Genomic DNA, 22,683 nt, shown 5'->3' with positions numbered 1-22,683 from the left:
ACATTTTGAAACCTAATAAATTACAAACAGGTGATGCATTACACAATTTCTGCTCAGCACTCATTGATACCTTTTAAACTTGATTTGACTGCAAAATCATCCAGTTTCTGAAAGGGATTTTTATTTTAAAACTCCCTTTAAATTAATCAAAACCACTGTGAATTAAAATCACGCACGTGTCGAACCAACAGCTGCAGAGTAACCGAGAACACTGCAATCTGCATCACGGTATACACAGATACATACAAGCTAGCTTTTTCGTTCGAATCACCAGCACGGGATAGCATCTGTGTCAGTCCCACTTCCCTCCTCTATCTGTAGCAGAGCAGCAGTAAGAGACAATTGGAGTTATAAAACCTACAAAGCAGACTCAAGGGTTCTTTTCTTAGGCGTTTTAAATTAATGCAAAGTGCAATGCTAGAACAGAGAGTCACGGCAGAGTCTCCCAAGGGCCCAGACTGTCCAAGTATGAAAATGGGTTGGCTGATTTATGTATTTGCTAACTTTTCCTCTGAGTTTTTAGCAGCAACTAGGAACAGTGGTTTAACACTTCAGACATGAAACTGTCACTTAGATGCAAGTGACATTTCCCCCCTTCTTATATGCCATTTTTTCTGTGTCTCTGTCCCTCTTATGTCCCAATGAGACCCTCAGACTGGAGGCAGAAACACCACTGGAGTTTGAAGAGATCAAAGTGCTGAATGTAAATTAGTCCTCTAGTTATTCAGAAATAGGGCTTTACACAACAGCTACTTGCAACTATGTCATCCTCATGCCTTCATCTCGACTTGGAAAGCATCAGCCTATACAGGCAGAAAAAACAGTCTGTGATCTCGGTCAGAAAATGCCAGCAGCAGCACCTTTTGTGGCAGACATCTTTAGGAAGAGAATCGACCAAGGCTAGCAAAATTCCTTTGCACAGGTCTCCAGACATCTGTTAGGTAGCATAAAACAGTGTTAAAAGCCTCTGTAATTTACTTCCAACTTCTTTCCTTGGCTGTGACACCCCAGGTGTTAAGACACAATCAAATCACTTTACCTTCCTGCACTTTAGTTTCTTCCTCTGTTAAGCAGATATTGACCTTTCTATATTATGCACTCTGAGACATACGAATGAAAAGCAGTACGTAAGAGCTGATTGTTATTATAGCTACTAATAATAACCCTTGAGCTGTGTAAGTCTCTCAGGTAAAATAATTCTGTATGACTAAGCAAATCTTTCAAATCCCTCCAAATCTCCACTTGAACTTTACAGTGTAGATGGTAAAGGCAGGGCAGGGAAGAGGGGGGGCTCTATTCTGAAAGGAATAAAATGTGTGAAGCACTTGTACCTTGGCAGTAGGGGATCTGTTTTGTAACACAACTCCCCCCAAACAGTTTTGCCTTTTTGTTCAAAATAATTCAACTTCCATTAAATTTTTAGTTCTGAGACCTTTTAATTTATCTCCTTAACAGCAGTATTTGTAAGAAAGGAAACAAACTCTACTCATTAAATGAGGATCAGTTTCTTTCTCTGAACATTCTTCTGAATTTCGATGCTGGGTCTTTCCTGAAGTTCAGAAGGATTTGAATAAAGGCTTCACCCTCCCGATGAGTGGAAACATTAAGTGATTTTATCCATATTTTCAAAATATGCAAGTCTTCTCCCCTCACTTCCTCTCTGCAACTTTTTTTTTTTTAGACAACATAGAGAGCAATTGCTCCTTTACTCAGAGATGGAAGCCACGCAGGGGGAACAGTTTTCATAAGTATACTTCCAAAACAAAATTCAATTGATGTCTTTTCTAATTCAGAAATGGGAGCACTGTGCTTTCCACATGAGTCAGGAACTTAAAAACACAGAGTCTGCATAGAATAGAGACACTTAATTCCACGCCACTACTGAATGGAAAGCAACTGGGAGACTCTTGTTCTGCAAGGCTCTCTTCCTGTCTTTGAAACCACACTGAGGTAAAGTCTAATGTAGGGCTGGATTGCACTATATACATACAAAATATTGTAAGAGCCAGTAAAAGAAGTATCTAAAAGCAGTGATGTCAGCTGTCCATTTGGAATGGCAGAGTCCTGGCTAGAATGACACCTTCCAGGCACAGTTCGGATACGCTTTGCTAGCTTACTGCTATCCCAGTGTAAGACCTCAAGAATTCTCAAGTTAATGGATTGAATTTCACTGACTTCAAAACAAACCAGGCTTTCACTCACTGTAGCTTTTGTCTCCAGAGTCCATGCATGCTCAGTTCCTGATTAAGCACTACATCAAGAAAAACAACCTTCAAATTTACTTTGTGTCAAAGCTAAAATTAAATAAATCATTCCTACTTTTTTTTTTTTTTGGTGAAAGAAAGAAATGACCAACAATCGTTTAATGTACAATTCAGACAGGAAGTCATTTCCTGTCAGGATAGACAACTCAAAATGAAAACAATTTTAGGTATAAAGTACAGAATGTCAGAATGACACAGACATGAGGAAAAATGGTCTTTTAGCTGGGCCAGAATTGTCATATTTAAAAGAATGTAGCCGTCTTTGAATCTTTGTAATAATTGGTCCCTATTCCCTGCTCAACTGTAACATTATTTAACAACTTGAATTCATAATTAAGTTCATCATCCCAGTGGAATTTTGAAAAGAGGCTTAATTTTCTGCAAGAGAAGTGGAGACATTGTGGCCTGCCTAGCAGGGGGACAAATCAATGACTCAGCAATGGGCAGCTGAAAGCAGATTGGTTTTAATCTCTTAATCTCTAATATATGCATATGTTGAAGGGTAGTCTTATGACCCTGGTAATATTTATACTGCACAACATGTATGTTCATTTTTTTCATGCAGAACTTCATGATGAAAAAATCCAAACTTTAGCTGTTCATAAACACATGAATAGAACATGGTGTAGAAAGCTTGGACCCAATTTTTTGAAACCTGTATTCAGATATGGCTAGGCTTTAGTTTATGTCAAATGTGTATGAAATATGGGGCTACTATCAGAGTGAAAATTGTAATAATTTGCCTTTTTTTATACAAGCCATAATACCAAACGTTTTTGCTTCGTTTATAAATTGCAAACAGTGGGTACAAAAAATCCCACTGATCCTTATTAACAATCCATATTCTTAATGGCCATTAATGGCTTTTGTTGACGACTCATGAGCATATGCACTAGAAAGCATGTATGTAATTTGAGCACCTAATGTATTTTGCTAGCATTAGGAAAAAAGTTCCGTTTTTAGGTAGTGAAACCCATTCCAAACTGTGACAAATTCGCAAAATCTGAACTCCAGTATCCCAGCAGGTTTTTGGATCTAAGGTTTGGGTCTACAGGGCTCTGCACAAAGTTTTGGTTCTTGATTAATTAGAAAGGCTTGCTTTCCAGCTTATGAACAGAACAGCCAGATTCTCCCAAGAATTAAGCATAAACAGCCACCGGTCTTTGAAAAGCAAGTCACTGGGCACAGACTTTTATTTCTGCTTTTCATGACTTACAGAAATAAAACCCTAAGCTTCCTGTTCGCACTACCATTAGCTAATTTAAGTAAACTGTGTTAATAAGGTGAAAAACCTCTGTGCTCCCCAGCGTCCCAGGCATTTTTTTTTGTTTACTCTTTTTTGTATATCTCCTTAACAATTTTTTTGCAATCAAGAGAGAGGGATAGCCATTTATTTCATTGCAATTCTTTCAGTTTTATTCTATGGGCATTTAGACTTTTGATTCCCACATAAACAAACAACATGCATAAGCTGGTTTCCAACAGTAATGCCCATTGTACTATACTCGTGTTATGAAGCTTAGCATTTGTGCATTAAAGAGATTTCTGTAAAAAAGAAACTAAAATAATATGAAAACTACTTCAAATTTTGACATTTGAAATTGTATTCAGGTCCTACCTCCAAAAGTCCCTCATTATTTCATGCACATCCGTCACTTTAACACAGTATCTAGGCCACAAAACCTATATATAGGTTGTATCAGGTAATCCAGATCTGAATATTGCCTCTTTGAACTCTTAACAGAAATGACTGGGAGAAAATAACATTGTAACTTGTCATGTATAGAGAGTATTCATGGCTTCAAAAAGGCTCTTACCTTGAGAAACAAGGCTCCCTTGGAAGCCAAGGAGTCTGTTCCTCTTCCGTTGGGGTAACAGTGATAGGCAGCATCCATAACAGGATAGCGGCTAGCAAAAAGTAGACCACTGTTCACAAACTTAAAACTACAGCAGCCATGGCAACTGTAGACCCCAACATCATAAACAATGTATTCAAAATAGTGATGAAGCTGGTCTTTCAATTTCTCTGCAGCTCTTTTGTCAAACACTTCCTGCAAACACAGAAAGTCCAAGTTGGCAGGGAAGAAAGCAGAGATCTCATGATCAAAGGTCTCATCTGTATGTTTCTTTTTCCGCACTGAAGTCTTCTTCATGATTGAAGCTTTGTAGAGGAGCTTGTTGTTGACAGTGCTTTGGTCCACTGTACCATCTCCAACACGAACTTTAACTAAGGACTCTCGTGAGGCAGAGTAGCTGTCTAAACTCCCAGAATCTCCTTCCTTCTGTTTGTGGTTAGGTGTTCTTGAGATCTCTGCATCACCTTCCAGTGAGGGCTCTGTTGGGCCACTGGCATGAGCCTGGCCATTGACGGTATCTGTTTCTGTGTCTGACATGTGGCCATTATCCTCTCCGTTTATGCGGACAATGCAAGTGTTTTCTTCTCCCTCATTTGGATCTCCAGCTCCCCCTTCTCTATCCTCGCTGTTGTTTGAGCCAGAATTGTCTACTTTATACTCCATTGATGTTGTCCTTTTGATGCCAGCATTAACAGTACGATTAGTGTTATCTCCACCCTGGGGGGAGACCAAGCTGCTAAAACTTGCTGCACTGATGGATGTGTTGGTAGGAGAATCTATATATATTTTGATCTGTGGTCTGCTTGCCCCATTTCGGATCCTCCGGCCAATCTCTTTAGCCCTAGCCTGTGTATTGAAAACATTATTAAATCTTGCCAGAGAATCTGGCAGCAGGCAAACATTGGCACTGCCAAAGCAGAAGCTTTTCCCGTTCCCTGCAGCCTTCCATTCAGTGAGCAGCGTGGCTCCATTGGCATGGGTCTTATCTTCTAGTCTGGAGTAGATATATGGCCTTCTGGCTGACTGGAGTGGGGACCATAACAAGAAGCCAATCAGAGCAAAAGGAAGAGAGGCTACCAACAGTGCCAAGTAGATGGGAGTGGTAATAATGATGCAGAGTGCATGAAAATAGCATGGATCATCTGCTCTTTGACGTTTTTCATAGGTGGTTGGAACAAAAGAGGCCACAAGCCTATCTGCTAACCAGTAACATGGGAAAATCAGGCCCCAGGAAAAAGAATGCAGAACTGACAGAAAGCTGTTGGGAAATGGGGAAGTGTATAAAACCATTGCAACTTAATTATGGCAACACTTCAGGGCCTACTACATGATGTCACTGTCTCAAGCATCCATACGAACTCTAGGAGAGGGCTGGGGGAAAAGGTCCAGTCAGGAGTTTGTTTGGTTTTTTTTTCCAGTGAGAGTCAATAACAAAAGCTTAAGAGCACCATTTCACTGTGTTGGAGTGAAAATGAAACAAGGCCACTGTTTTCGTCTGGCTTTTTGGCATCTGTATTTGTCAAAGGATGTCATTGTTCACTGGAGGCTGCCATAACGAAACACTCCGGAGGCAAAAAGGAAATCTGAAAAAACAAAAGACAGAAAACATATGTAACAGTTATTAGAACTTTAAAGCAGATTTTCTCAAACCAGTTTTGCCTTACAGTCTATATTATTTCCCTTTTTTTGTTTAATTTAGCATTTCTGATAGTCTGTTAAAGACTATGGATCTACGGCAACTCCAACAAGAAAGGACTGGTATTTCTGCAAACAAAATCGATATGCTGACCATTTAATGCACATGACTAATGTTGTCATGAAACACATTTCTAGTATGAATTTTAGGCCTTGCATTGAGAAATATAGTTTGGAGTTTCTTTCATTTTATAATCCATTCACACTATTATTTCTATTTATTTATGTTTTCAGAACCTTGCAAATGATGTTTAGCAGTTAGAGATCTCTAGGCTGCTCTAAAATATCATTACATCTAGTATTTTATCACTGAGGTTAAATTTGCTTGAATTGCCAAAATCCTTTAAAAAAAAAAAGTCATGTGATGGAGGTACAATGGCAAAGGCACCCTGTATTTAAGAGCAGAAAACATTTGTTTGCTATAAAATATTATTTGCTGAACTTTAAAACAAAATGGGTTGATTTAAATCAATTAAAATACTCTTCATATGGTTGAATATTGTTTCAAATTTGTACTTTTCAGTTTATTAAAGATAGTAAGTCAAATTACTTTCCTTTAATATTTAGGTATTTAATACTCATTATTTATTTCAAGCTGCAGTTCAATTTCATTCACCTACAGCCCACAAAACTCCTGATATGATTTCCTATTAAATGTTTCTTACTACTTAAGCACAATATAAACTAATCATAATTAACATCATTGTTTTTAAATTCCAATTCTCAGCTTTGAAGGAAGCAATACTAATTGAATGTATGAAATAAGAAAAACAGTTTTGCATCTTTCCTCTGAAGACAGGCAATATCTTTCAAATGTTGTCTTACCAGTTGGGAAATTCTGACCTGAGGTATTTAGCAAATGTCACGATTAACCAAAGACGTCCCGTTGTTAGGGGCCTGATCTTATGAAAAAAGCTTGGCAGTATACATACAGCTTGCATACTTTTAAAACGTAATTTAAGTCATTTAAACAACTTCTAGTAAGTTGAGTTTTTAACACAGGTTTTGATAATATAAAAGGTAAATTATTTTTAAAAAACAAGTACTCATATTAATCAAACTTCATCAACCCTGAGAATGGTATCACCAATGAATGCACTCTCCATAAATTGAAACTGTGACATTACCCAGTAAGAGGAGCAAAGCTAGACAGCTAATGAAGGCAGAATTCCCATTTATAATATTTCAAGTTTCAAACCTAGAATGTAAATAATATTAAGCAGCACTGGATAAAAGCCATTCACCAAATAAGCAAAAGAGAGGATTTACACCATGCTTCAAAACCCATCTTTATTTTTGACATCTTGAATGGATGAAAATTGCCTAAGAATATTTACTGGTATAAGTTCAATTAAAATTTGGGGCTCTCAGGGAGCCAAAATTAAGGAAATTAAGTAGTTTGATGTGTACTTTAAACATTGTGCAGGGCATCCAGAGACAGAAGGGCATTTCTGTCCTACTTAATAGAAAATAGAACAGTGATACGGGGCATAGAAGAGAGAAATACAGTTTTACAAAGCAATGCCACCCTAGAATCAGAATAAAAATCCCATTATTCAATTTTCTCTTACCTTTTAGATTTCTGCTTCTTCAAATCAAGCCCTTGCAACTGATTTAAGTTCCTACTATCAGCATATTTTTAACTGGGGTACACAAGCAATACGACACTGCCGACTCAGAGTATACTGTACAGGTCAGAAGCAGTAAGGCAGGCATTAAAATACATGGCTTAACTAGCTCACTTTTTACCACACATATTTTTTGTTTATTAATGATAAGAAAATTCTTTCCTCGGCCTAGATTCCCGATCAGCAGGACTAAGAGTAGTCGTAGCATGTCAGATTTGCAGCCATGCATTTTTGGTAGGCACCATGGCAAAGAAGAATTTTAATAAAGGAACAGATAAAGACGGGATAGTTTTGCAGATATTTTTTCCCATTTTTTCCCCCAACCCTGGGGCAAGCAAGTAAGCGTTAAGTCTGAAAAATCTACTAAGGTGGTGACAGGCGCTTGTAACAGAAGCTGACTGAAGATAGGAATCAAATTCCGAAATAGAATGAGAAAAATCAGGTTGGGTGGGGACAAGATTATAAAGAGCTTCAAAAGCGAAACCAAGTAGTTGGTACCCAAATACTACAGAGAAGGAAGAGTCAGTAAGCACATGCATTAAAAAGGATGGCAGTACTGCAACAGAAAACACCTTTTGACTACTGTGTCCGGGTGTGCAAGGAAAGCTGTATCTTGGAAATCTTACGTAGAATCTTCTAGACAGCAAACAATGCTTAATAAATATGCATGTACTGATACCAGGAAAAGATCACCAAAACCTGACTAATAGAAAGGGGGGGGGGGGGGAAGGACAGAAGGAGAAGGAGCTGGTTTACTGCAGAAACACACATCTGGCTTTCTGAGTGTAAGAATAACACCCCTGCAATTGCTCACAGCCAACTGCATGTTTTGCCAACACCAGGCAATTATGTTTCATGGGATATATGGTCCTGTGTATTTTTTGCCCTGATGGTACTATTTAGATGGAAATTGGAAAGGTTGGATCAAGGGAGGTTATTTTTTTTTGTTGTTTTTAACTATTAGCTTAGCATAACTTTCAGAATCTTATGCAACATGTTTGAGTTTAAATAAATGAGTGACTAGTCAAGTGCCAAATAACAAATGCTTGGCATTTACTCATTGCCAAAGGCATTTTGGGGTGTTGATAATAGGGGGAAGCCTAGCAGATTTGTTTTCCTGAATGATTTTTAGGACTCTTTGGTAAGAATGCTCAGAAGAGATTCTGGCATCTACATATCAGATTGAAAAACAAAACAAAACAAAACTTAAAACCTGTTCAATTATGTAATTATCATTAAAGAAGAAAAAGAAACATAAAGAAGATATTCTGTCCTGGATGCTTAAAATGCTTTATAAAAGCCCTTTCTATTTAAATAATCACTCAGCGGACCAGAAAGGTTCTTATTTACAACAGTGCCAAAGGTAAACAGAACCCTGCTGTTTGAGGTGCAAGATGGACTGCAAACCTTATATTCCAACTTTCAGGCTAATGACCTCTCTGGTGAAAGCTGCAGTTGTGTTGCAGACTATAATGTCAGTTTGACTTCTACTATTTTAAAATAACACACCAGAAAAAATGCAGATCCACGATGGATCCATAATAATTTGTCTAATTATATCTTCTACAGATAAGTACTTTCTTAAGTATATGATGACAGGGTGTTACAACTCCTAGGGAAGTGTGACATCAAGTGACAATTTTGTAAATAGAGTAGTCAACACCTGCTCGATGATGTGGTAAAGTAAAAAAATCAATCCAACATAACTCACACCATTTCTGTTATGGACTGCAGCATCAATAATCTGCAAGATAAAGAGCTGTCCAGCAAACCATAAAATGCTCAACTAAAATGGCTTCACAAATGCAATTATCCAGATTATGGGGACATACTAAATCTAAGGAATTCACGCTTACTGTAGATGCAACATACTATCATATGTAATAGTAAAAAAGGAAGAAAAATTAATGCAATCAGAAATCCTTTCAGAGGATAAGATTACACAGCAAGTGTCATAAAGCAAATTGGTTCAGACTGGCGTCTGTTTTAACAACATTTAGCAAGAATATAATTCTTTGTAAACACTAAGGTCTGAATGATGGTTTGGGGCCACATTGGTGACTCCTACACCTCCTTTGCCTTAAACAGCGATACTACCTTTGAAAATCAGGAATTTGTTGGACCCTTTCTGACCAGGTGCCAGCTGCATTCCTCATTGCTAGCCAGCTGAAGTGGGGACGCAAGAGGGATTTGAGTAGACACACACATTCCATCCATTTTATTCTATGAATTCTAACAGAATTCTCACAAATAATGATACAGGTACCACAGCAAGTTTTAAAATATGATAGCTGGAGAAAAAGGAGGAGGGAATCATGAGCTGGACATCCTTAAAATTTTTGCATATTTTAGACAGACATCGGCAGATCAAGGCCCTAATTAAAAACACTCTTCTTGCAAGTAAAATATTATTCTAATTTATTAATCTTATAGATGAAAGAAATCACACAATTTGCCAAAGCTCTGTTACAACCTCACTGGCAGGCATGTGAACAGGAACCAAGTTTCCTACTCTTGTCTCTTAGCTACAAAACCATAGCATGCTGGTGCTACAAAGCCACCCAAAATGAGAGAATTAAGAGAGTCACGAGAAACATATTTTATCTCAGCAAGATTTTAAAGGGTGAGGGAAGGCACCATGTGAGTCAACTGCAACTTGGAAAATGTGACGTCAGTAGCATCTCTCCTAACGCAGTGGTTTAGATGGAGCCTAAAGCTAAAGTGCCTAATTCCTTGTGATGAAGGGTATTACTTGGTAATCCAATGCTTTATTCATAGGGGTTTGAGAGATTAAGCTAGAATTTAAGATATTGCAATGAAACAGATATTTTTGTATGCTACAAAGACGTAAACCCCAGTCTTGTTTAGTTGTTTTTATTATTTTCTAAAAGTGTTTGAAGACTAAAAAAAGACTTTATTTAATTTTTTTTATGGTGCCAGTACAGAATATCTCAACTTCAGTGATAACAAGACACGAGGTGGAAAGGTTTCTAAGATTTTTATGATTATAATTATGCCCAGAAGTATGCTAGAAACATCATAGATCAAAAGAGATGTTCCTAGCTCCAACATAGCTTGCAAACTAAATAAAGGACACAAGTCAACAAATAATAGAGGAACAGAAGAAAAACCACAAATGTTGCAATAATAAGGGTATGCGGACAGTCTAGAAATGGTCAGAAAAGTTTTAACTCCCTTCTTCTTAGAAAACTAAAATAGGCTTTCAAATTCGGGCAACTCAGATTTGCTATTAGCACCTCAACTGTATTTTTAAATACATGTATTTTAAACGTATTTTTAAAATACATGTAAATCACTGCAAGAGCAGTTATTTTTTAAAAAGAGAATAGAACTGCTGAAGTGACTAACTGATTTGGAAAGTTACTCTATGGGTAACTTCACATGATAATTCACATAAGTTCATTAAAACTAGCTTTTCTTGAATCTTGACAATTGCTTGGTCTTCAGTGAAAGTCATAGCAATATGTATCTAAAATTGGATTCTAGAAAAGCAGTTTATTTAGACTCTATTGACTTTTTCTTAGCTTTATTTCATTACTGTCATTGTAAATTGAAGCAGAGAAATAGAGCTTACAACAATGCTACCACTACACCATGTAAACCAGCAAAAATTAGTGTTTGAAACTGAGAAAAGGCGAAATGACGATCTGGAGAATTCCCACTCAGGCTCTCATCCTTGCTTATTAGACAAACCACAGCTTGCTTTCCTCCATGGTCTCACTGGTTTTGCTCCCACACACTTCATAAATTCTCCCTTTCTTCATTCAGTCTCTTTCCCCTGATTATTATTATAGATGCTTTTAATTAGAGTCTAGTTCAACAAGTAAACTACCCTTCTGGAAAAAAACCTACTCCAAAAGGCAAAATACACATGAACTGTTTTCCATGTTGATTACATGACTGTCATTACAGAGATGCAGCCATCTCAAGATGTCGGCAGATCTAATGGAGATGCTTTCTTGCTCCCTCGTGATCACTTCACAGCCTGATGTTTTAACTGAAATCCTGTCATCCTGTATAGGACTCCATGAAGCAGTTCAAGATGTAGGGTAGGGGAATTTAAGCACCTTAACTTCCACTTAAGCCAGTAACAATTTACAGCTTATGAAAATCTTAGTGAAGACAGTAAAAATGTGAATCCACTATGATACGAGAAGTTCGGTTAGGTGTATTACTGATACTGATGAACAAAGCAGTACCCATTCAAACTAGGGATTTGTCAGGAGAAAGGAAGAAGGAAAGTGTTTTTGCAGACTTGCCATTACGAAGCTCGTTTACCAGTTTCTCCCTAAACTTTCTTCCCTCTTTCTAAAGAAGGCAATCAAACACTGCCTAGCTACTCTGCAGCTTGTCTCTAATGTCCACAGGCTGCCATCAGGCAAGAAGCCATTATAAACAAGATGTCTAGCTTAATTGAACCAACCTGTAAAAAATAGAATATTAAGAAGTGTGAATTTACACGTGTCACTGAATACCAGTGATGTCAGCAGTTAAGTACGTGTCTGCAGAAAAAAACCCCACCAAACCCACCCCCACAAATTCACAGAGCCTGCTCAAGCCTCTGGGATATTTAGTAAGGAGTAGAGTTATCGTGATGCAATCTCTGTTCAAAATAAAAAGGTATCGAGCACTTGGGCTAAATTTTCAAAAGGAGTCTTTGGAACCTCGATGCCTCTCACTGAATTTCTGTAAGATTTGTACATTTAAGCAGATACAGTGCTGCTATTAACCACAGCCTTGGTAACTTCAGGGACCTGAAGCTATGAAATCCATGGACGACTATGAGCAAATCAGCCCTTCTGCAACGGAGCCCACACTACTGGAGTTGGACTGGAAGTGACAAAGGCAGCTCTTGGCACCTGTATGACAGCCTGGCCACAATGAACGGGAGGTAGTAATCCTGTTCATTTGACAAAAGATCAGTGGTAGCTGGTCTCCCACTTCACCACCTCAGCAGAAAAACTCAGCTTCATACCGGCATGGTATCCTATGTACCTCCTCATGCCACATGGGAGTTTTTCTATCACAGAGCTGAAAATTTGCTTATGATCAGACTGTAAAACTTGCTCTGTGCTTTACAGTGAAGTGTGGCATGGCAACAGATTCTCATTTCCAAAAGCAAATAATCTCAATTTTTTAGTTACAGATCATATTCCTAGCCCAAAACCCATACCCACACACCTTCTGCTACCTAAATTAAATTGTATTAAGTTTTAAGCGTAATATTAAAATATAAATTCAATTATGTTAATGTATGGAAACACACATTAAAAATATATCTAAATAATTATAACCAATTGAAACACATGAAAAACATTACAGTTTTGTCCCTTTTTTCTTTCAAAATGGATGGAAAATAGAAGCCAAATTCATTATTGCAGGAAACAACCAACTTCTATATTCCTGCCATTCCACCCTGACACAACAGATACCACTTGCTTCAAACTTACATCTGGAGTCATAAGTGCAGAAGGCACACATCATACCTTTCAAACCTAGAAGAGATTTATTCTTTACTTTACAGATATAAACTGCAATCCCAACAATGAACAGACAGTTGGTGTGTCTACATACAAGCTGTACTAATGGCTCCGAGCAGGCCTGACCCAAACCCCAAAAAAATCAAACTCCAGATTCTAAAATACACCTCCAAAACTTTGTACGGTCTGTTATTTGAATGTGAGTGCACCAATACCAGCCTGTAAGCACAAGCTGACGAGTCAGATATGAGTTCCACATGGGAACTTTTTAATAGGACATTTAGTTCTACTTCACTGCAGGGTGCAACGACTCATCTAAAAATCTGGACTCCAGAAACTTTCATCAAGTATTTTTATCTCTGCGGAAATAGAAGCAGAATGAGTTTCTGTTGTATTTTAGAGGGGCCAATGCCACAAATGCCTCTACAAATGATCATGGTTATGCAAACAAAGTAACACAACAGCCAACGCCAGTTATGATCAGCAAGGACGTTACTTTAAAACATAAATTTAAGTGCATGATTTGAGTAATTTCTCCAGGAATTTATACAAAAAAAATCCTAATCAGCAAAACTGTCTGTTCTTGTATAGGAGACACAATCACATATTTCCAAATTATCAATTAATATTTATGGCCTTACAAACTAGTAAGAAGTATAATCAATAGCATATCCTCTAATGGCTGAAAATAAAAGCAAATACTTCATACAGCTTTAAGTTTTCAGAAAAGCTTTGCTATCAGGCAAGATTTAGGGGAAAAAAAAAAAATCATCTGACCACTTGGTGATCTCACTCAGTACCTGGAAAGCTAAACACTCTCTATTTTGAGACCTTATTTGGTGTACTTCAGTAGTGAGACAACTGCAGCATACAAATGCATGAATCTGTGACACTAAGCTCTGTTTATACAATAGAAATGGAATGGGCTTTATTTACAAAATCACCTTTTAGTGTGCTTTAGCCTCGTATTTTACAGGAGCTGGAGTAATTCAATAATGGCTAAATAAATCTGATCTTTGTAGATCGTTTGTTTAACAAATCTTAGTGAGATGGAACAATATTAGCTTTGGGTGCCCAAGACCAGAATTGAAGGTAAAATTTTTCCTACTCATCTTTCACCATCTAAAACCGACACGAGGCCTGACTACAGCCATGCCTAGTCCATAAATTGTCAGGGGGCAGAGGCTCCTTGTAAAATGAAAAGCTGTGCTTTCTCAAGCAGCACTTTAAGCCTTCAGGCTTCTGGTTAGTCCAATACAGCTCATCAGATAGAATTATAAAGTAATCAGTTTTTCCCAGAGTGGGTATTTTTAGACTGTTGAAGTTGTTCTTAACAGCTGGCAAAGAAAAGTTACCTTAGCTTACTGTAAATCCAACACAGATCCCTGACAACAAATATCTGTTCTTCTATAAAAAAGCTCACCTAAATTCTCGAAATACTTTAGAAGGAAATTAAAATACATCCCAACTGAATTAAAACACAGCTACCCCTATAAAGAAAAATAAAGTACATTTATTCATGTTCTACATATGGAAAATTGGAAAAACAGAGCATTTATAACTGAAGTAGGTTTTCATGGAAACCCTGAGATTACACTCCTTAACTCACAATCTCCTGCTCTACTGACAAAGGCCTATTTCCTCAGAATTCACAGAGATCTAATTGTGTAGTGGATAATCATAAAAGAATCAGCATTACTCAAAACTTAACACATAAATAAAGAATCATTCCTCCAAAACTTGTTACCATATCAGCCTCTGACAAAAATGCAAGAATTCAAACTAAAATTTTTTTGTAAGATTAAATTGTTCTGACAAAATTTGACAAATTTTTCTGACAAAATTGTTCTGACAAATACTCAGCCTTTCTCAGTTAACTGTAAGTCCATTCTGTTAAAAACAACCAACCAACCCAGAGCACTCTACACTTTTGACTTTTTATATGGGTAACAAATTCAAGCAAAAAAATGTTGTTTATTCATTTATAAATCTGTTTCACTGTAATACACTGTAGTTAATACACTGTAGTTAATACACGGGTAGACTAAAGTACACCAATCCTCTCATATTTTAATTTCTTGTTACAGAGCAAGACATAAAAAAAGACAGCAATATATGATTTTTTTTAAATATCCCATACAATCAGCTTGTGCTTTGTCTAAGAGCACATCTGTTACCATCTTCACATGAAGCGTGGCTGAATTTTGCTCAGATATTACAAAGCTATTCATCTCTCAAACACTCATGAATTAAATATCTAAAACCACAAAATCTGTTTGGTGATTTGTCTTAAAACCACTCCTAAGAAAGCAGAGAGATTTTGTACAGGTTTATCTAGGAAGCCTAATGTCACGTTACAACTACAGAACACATCGTATAACAGTGGTGCAGACCTATGTCAGCTCTTCACTGTCTACAATGGAGCAATATTATTATTGCGGCCTTTCAGTACTTACTGGGAGCCCATAGGAAAGATGGGGACAACCTTTTTAATAGGGCCAGTGGTGACAGGACAAGGGGCAATGGTTTTAAACTAACACAGGGTAGATTTAGACTAGATATAAGGAAGAAATTCTTTACAATGAAGGTGGTGAAACACTGGAACAGGTTGCCCAGAGAGGTGGTGGAGGCCCCATCTCTGGAAATATTCAAGACCAGGTTGGATGGGGCTCTGAGCAACCTGATCTGGTTGAAGATGTCCCTGCTCATGGCAGGGGGTTTGGACTGGATGGCCTCTAAAGGTCCCTTCCAACCCAAAACATTCTATGATTCTATGATTCTAATATGCCACTCCGTTACACTGGGTATCTCTGGAAGAACAGTGAGCTATACCTCTTAACACCTATGCCAAGAATCCACTTACTATCTAACTACACAACTCCACTTCTAGACATTTGTAGAAGCATCCTGCAGCATTTTTTTTAAATGTGTTTGCCACCAAAATAACATTCTTAAAAAAAAGAAAACCTTCTAGACTCTTACAAGAATGCAAACCAGAAGGACTGCAATATGTTTTCCACTCATGCTAAAACTTATTTCACTTTTTATTAAGCATTGGGTTACACAGAAAATGCTGATCCTTCCCCTTTGCTTTCCAAGACATCCCGGCAAACTGGGAAACACGCTCAGTATGTTCTGGACGCCTTACTATTACAGCACAGGAAGCAATGTTCAGTCACAAAGCATCCTTTTTGAAGTCTACTAACCCTGCCTGATAAGAACCAGGTTTCTGGCACTCTCCACTAAATTGCCTGAGAATCTCCCATATTTTCTGCTGGCAGAACAGATCCTGGCTCATGTCTGGATGCTTCCAACCTTTCAGGATCCATGTTTCAGAGATTCCTACTCCACAACATCACTGTGTTTCTGTGCATGAGTTGGGGAGGATCTGGTTGAACAAAGTGAATGCAAAATTTGAGGGGAGGTAGGGTGAGGGAAATTTTATTTCTGAGCCAAAAATCTCTATGGAAAAACAAAAATAAAGGGAAGCTTGTTTTTGTAGCATGGACAAAATGATGCTTAATCCATAACACACCCTGAAATGTCAGAATTGTGGTGTTGTTACTCAAAGTGGTCCATGTTTAGAAAAAGAAATAAGAGCAGCTATGCTAAATATGGAGCATTCTAACACCTCTGTCACTGAATCAGAGAATAGGATAAGCCAGTAAAAGAATGTGACAAGAATTTAAAAGGAAAAAACAATGAACAAGTGAGAATAAGCAGCTTACTATTCTGCGGACTTTTATTTTCCTTAAAAATACAGTAATTGTTTAAGGTTTTTCTACTATTAAATGCAGTTTTAAAGATCAGGACAATGTACAGATATTTCATTTTACACCCCTCAGCCCCATTTTTTAATTACTCTTGCAACTACACTGAAATTACTGAGGTTTTCTACACTCAGAACAAGCAGGAGGGACAGAGTAGTTTATTTACATATTTAAAAGGGATCCCTGCAGTGTTCTTGCATGATCACCAACAGATGATGCACACTAGATGCCTCTCTTTAGCCATCAGTAGAAAAAAATATTATTTAAATATTTAATATGCTTTTTAAAAATTCTGAATCAAACTATTATCAGTTTTTCATTGTGACTGAAAGTAAAATGTTTAATTGAAATAACTGTTACTTAATAAATGACCAGAAGCTGTACACATGAATGAATGGTATTTCCAGATTAGATTTTCATGCATGATATTTCGTGCATATTTTCCATATACTAGAATATAAGACAAGTCTAAATAAGATCTCGATCCAAATAACAAAACTTTAGAGAACCAGAAGCATTGACTCCAAAATAGACCTGAGCCTATCTCCAATATAAACTTGATCTTAGTATTACATTCAGGATCCTCACCACTGCTGCTTTTTACTCAGTCAGGTAAACTTTACTGTTCCAACTGTTTAGCAAGAAGACAAGATACTACAAATAAATACTGCTATTCCAGGGGAAAAAACCCTAAGTGCATTAAAATAAGTTTGGTTTTGGTAGCTTCTACACAGCCAGTTCCACTATGGTAAATTAAATGGGGTTTTGGTTTTACAATATCTGCATCAATGTATTTGTCAAGTTTGTTCCATTCCCTGGACCAACTGTGCAGTCTATTATTTTCAAAGAGCATCCTTAGATATGTACAGTACCTGTATAAATGATTAGGGTTAGAAAACTGCTAAGTACAGCATTCACACAGCAGAATCTTTGTTAATAGATAGCCTAAAATAGATGGCTGGAAAGACTTTTGCTACATCTTCCAAACATCTTGTCCTGCCATTAAGTAAATTCAGTTTGCACTGTGATTCACTTCAGAATTAATTTTTTAAGAGTAATTTTGTAGAGCAGAAATACATACCTAAAAACTTCAGTTGCCTTTACTAGAAAAGTAGGCTTTTCTGGGCTGAACACCATGAACTTGGAAGTAAAGCGCTTCAGCACTGAAATGAAATTCATATTCCAGTGTAAGTTTGCCTTATCTCCTGTGTGGAACAGGACAGTTGTGAAAGAAAAAGGTGTAAGTCACAGGATGCTACATTTCTGGTACTTTTCATCTCCCTGGCTTCAGGTTATCTCATCCCCACTACAAACCTGAAGTTGTCACATACCAGTATCTGAGAGCCTGTGTTATGTATGAATGGTACAGCTTCAGTGGTGAAACAGCAATGGTCCTTTTTTTTTTTTTTTTTTTTTTTTTAAGGGCAAAGTGATCTTTATTAGCTATTAGTTGCATTTCTACCTCTGCTAACTGCGCCTTGCCTTTGTTACACTTTGCAGGGCATTTACCTGAGTAGTGCAGGTAGAGATGCCATTTGTTGGCCATGGCTTGTACTACTCTACTGCCTTTAATAGGACTACTCTCAGAGGTAAATTTGCTTTAGTGAAGCAAATGCATACTGGGAGAGTATCTGAACACTGTCAGACAGAAGAACTTTATTTATATAATTCTGATTATTATGCATCCCAAATTTTGTAAGATTTGAGGTGATGTAGAGGGAACATACTGTTAGTATCTTACATAACTCATCCTGATCACTTAAATAGTTTCTTAAAACAGCATCCCCTGGATGCCTGTTTTTGAAGTGTTTAACGAGGTATACATAAAGAGGGTAATAATTATAATGGGGGTGTAATGAGCTTCACTATCAACGGGAGCCAAAGTACAGTAGATTTTTATCTCAGATAATTATTTCTATGTGCAGTAAACGCACCACCAAAACTGTGGAAATAAAGCCTTTGAATTACCTCTAGTGAAGGGAATTCACAAAAAGAGAACTTTAATTTTTATTCTGAATTCCTTATATGAATCTGACAGTTGTTAAGCTGGTAAATCAAGAGACCAGAAGCCTTGTGTATTGACATAGAGCGATACAGTACAGCGCAGGAAGCAGAACTCCAAATTCCTGTCTTGGCTACAGGTAACAAGAAACAACTTGTGTCTATGGAATTAAATGTCGAACTTCCCACATCAAAAGGACAACTCACTATAATATGATAGAGAGAAATAACTGCCTTAGCTATGAGTAGCGAACTGCTATCACAAAGATACCCATGGTCCAGCACAATCCACACGCTACACGATCATCCAGGAGTGAATTACCTTTTCCTAGAGAGAAGTCATTTATTGACAAGCCATGTTCCTTCAATCTTGAGCCCTACAGCCAAAACAACCGCGAAGTTCCTAAGTACTGCTGACGAATTTTGTATTCAGGCCCTGACCAGCTTGACGACACTGGGCTGAGATCACTGAACTTGCACAGGACACTGAATGCAGGTACCACCAGCTGGATACACTATTTGTTCTGGCTAACGGGATTATTGATCTGGTTTGATGGGAAATACTACAGGGCAAAAGCCATAAGGCTGGCACACACAAGATTAAGCCATTTCATCCTTCCAAAGACAAAAAACTCTTGTGCTAAAATAAAAAAGTTTGTAATCTGTTTTTTTGTTTATGTTCCATTTTTCCTTTGTAACTCAGGCTGTCTTATGCATTTAAAGAAGTAATTTTGTAGCTTAGACCAAAATTACTCTTTGAAGTTATTATCCTGAAATTAATTGAGAATTATGACTGGCTCCACTAAGGCAAAGAAGCCCAACTGGTAAGCAGTGAGGACAGTAAGACTTTGCTGCTCACTCAGCTGGTAACACAACGTGATTTTCAGCATTATGAGAAAGTAAGTAAAAAACTCATGTTGGTCAGTTGGAGAGCTCCAGCCTAATCTTGTAAAGCTATTGTTCGTAAACCACAAACCTGTCAAGGTTCCTTCACATGCTGCTTGGCATACTAATTGTGTCACCATTATACTATGTTTTTAAATAAACAGTTGATACATATATCAATGAAATTACAAGCAACTGACAGAAGACAGGAAGGTATGAATACAAGCTAAGTAAATTCAAAGCAAATTAATTTAAGTTCCAAAACGACATCTCCAATATGAAAGACACTCTTGGAAGTCAACTGTTACTGAAATGCAGGTTTACTGATTATTCTTTTTCTATATCCGAGGATTTTCTGTGCTGCAACATTTTCTGAAAACAAACAAAGCAGAACAACAACAAATAAAAGCCCTAATTCTATGTTTGTGAATATTTCTTGGAAGCCAAATAGCTGCCTTCTTTTACCACATTCATCCCTCTTTTCAATTGCAAGAACTCCAACAAACAAGTTTTGAGGAAACAGCTGCTTTTGTAATCAGCATTGATGTGTACAGGCAAATGTGTATTGGGTGTTCCCTGTCTCAGGCCTCTAGTAAGCGATTTACATTCACCAGCTACATTACAGCTGCTTGCTATAGTTATATAACACGTATTTATGCATTACATTTATATAACATGTATGCACTGGAAACGGTGAAGAATTTGGTTTAAGTTAGGACCCACTTTTGAAAGTTCTTTGCCGAGTCCATCTACTGTGGCTCATACCCACAAATCTACACAACTGATTCGCAACAAGTCTAACAACAGCCAGGTCTAAACCTTTTTCAGACTATAGCTGCGGCTTTTCAAGCATGCCACTGTAAACACTAACTCTCCAGTCAGCTACAATCACGGCCAGTCTCTGAAGAAACTCACATCACCTACTTGTGGCAACAGCCATGTGAAAAAAGTACTTTGAAGCAAAACTTGGTAGAGGAAAAAAGATCAGGAACCTCAAACTTTGCATTACCCTAACAGCACAGACGCTGATTATCTTACAGGACAGAGTTCAACCCAGAAAATTTCTCTACTCTGTTGCACTCACTAGAATATTTGGAAAATTAAATAACAGAAAGTTTTACAGGCTTTCTGGAAGGAAGCTTCTAAAAATAAATTTTTTTATAAATCTTTTTTTTTCTGACCTCCTACCCACACATGTACCTCCTAAGCAACCTCCCACTGGGGCTCAGAACAAGACCTTCTGTAATCTTGGGATATGCTTCAAACAATATGCTCAAAACCACAGATTAATACTCATCAGTACCAGTGCTGTATTTAAAAATAAATATCAGCATAAAGTACCTGAATAATACTGAATGCAAAATGCTCACTTTCCCTTTTATTACTACACACAAAAAATGATGCCACCTGCAAATTAAGTTAATACCACAGCAGCTGAATGCCAGTTTCTGTCACCAGGATACAAGCCACAAACTCCTTTAAGAGAGATCTTCTATTACTGACCTTTTCCTGAATTTGATTGCATTTCAAAAAAATGCATGTTAAAAACAACATTAGAAATGCTAACAGAGTAACATGCAGAGAAGTCAAATAGAATTAAGACAGCTTGTACATACCACCTGCAAGCCCAAACACAAGGAAGCCCTGAGGTGAACAACTCGATCCTTACTCCACCGGCTTTTTGAAGTCTAAATGGATAGAGATGACTCGTATAAATCTGAAATAAGAATTCACCTATTAAAACCTAGGTCTAATATGCAGTACCACAAATAGAAATAAAAAGCTGCCCTTAACTAAGCTTATGGAAGGCTTTATAAATGAATTTAGCAATCATATTCCAATGTGTAGAATGTCCCTTTCTTAAATCCCATTGCTGCAGCAATCATCCACATGGACCTTTGCTGACACTAACAGATCTCAGTGTTAAAATACACTGATCCAAAGACTGGACATCGTGTTTACCATTCTGGACATAATCCTGAGTTGGAATGGGACATCTGAAAACAAACAACTTCTGCATGCATACATTTGGTTCAAAGAACCACTTGTGATTACTACAAACATACGAACCTCTGGCTTTATTTGGAGGGCAGTGATGGCACATTTTAATTTGTGAAAGCTTACAATGCCACTGATCACATTGCGTCAGCTTGCTGTGTAAGGCTAAGACTTCAGTCTCAAAATGATTTACCAGAAAAACTGTATTTTTTCAAAAGAGAATAATCTCTGGGATTACATCTCTGGGATAATCAGAACAACCAACAAACCATGCATACTTTGGTTACCAACTGTACTGTTATCTTGGTTGTTTGGTACTTCAGTAAACTAATTTTTTTTAATCCAGTCATCTCTCCAAGTTGCAATGTAAAGAGGAGAGAGCTTCGGTTAGTTCTCCTCTAGCTACATGTTTGCTTGCTTTTATAAAATATACAATGCCTCATGTTGAAATACCATCAGCAGAAGAATCGAACCAGAACTCTATCACTATTAAGTAACTTTTATGATATGTAAAAATCATATTCCCTTATAAGCTAACTCCCAAACTACAGACTGCAGCACGTTTCCCAAACAGGCACTGAATAGCAAACTATGACTGTCATCAGCATATACACCAATTCTTAAAACCAAAATACATTTGTATCCTGAATACTCTCAGTCTGAACTCTCCAGTTACCTATAAAAGAGCCGATCTCTGTCTGAAGCAACACAATTGAGACTTCCCAGGAAGCACAACATACAGTCGCAGTCATCGGCTTGTAACTCTAGCAACCACAGGGAAAACAGTTGAGGAGGAGTATTTGATATTGTGCCTCATACGAGGGAGGCTGCAAGCTGATGAGGTTTAACTACTGTAATTTCAGTTTCACATGGTGAGGCTAGGTCAGACTTCACGCTTTAATTCAATGAAAAAAAATCTCTTACAAATGGATCATCTAGGCAATGTTCCCATCAAATACTCAAAGTAATCATAATGCAGGATGTGTGACTTAACTTTCTCTTTTGCTTTGTGATACAGACCTGTTAGCCCTAGTTTTTAGTAATGTACTAGATATTGGACACATATGTCCCCAGTCCTCTTTCCC

The 22,683-nt window shown here is 37.5% G+C and overlaps 1 protein-coding gene across 1 annotated transcript in view; it reads right to left on the bottom strand.

The window, feature by feature from the left end:
* The window catches only part of SMPD3 (sphingomyelin phosphodiesterase 3), a 33,005-nt gene extending 27,595 nt beyond the window's left edge, over positions 1 to 5,410 (bottom strand). Inside the window, exon 1 of the mRNA XM_009643240.2 lies at positions 4,082 to 5,410. Coding sequence (XP_009641535.1) covers positions 4,082 to 5,410 — 1,329 coding nt within the window. The remainder of the gene's footprint in view (positions 1 to 4,081) is intronic.
* Positions 5,411 to 22,683: the final 17,273 nt, after the last annotated feature.

This window comes from Egretta garzetta, unplaced genomic scaffold (assembly GCF_000687185.1).
Source record: "Egretta garzetta isolate BGI_Z169 unplaced genomic scaffold, ASM68718v1 scaffold27, whole genome shotgun sequence".
In the NCBI taxonomy this organism is placed as follows: domain Eukaryota; kingdom Metazoa; phylum Chordata; class Aves; order Pelecaniformes; family Ardeidae; genus Egretta; species Egretta garzetta.
This window is presented reverse-complemented; position numbering and strand designations above follow the sequence as displayed.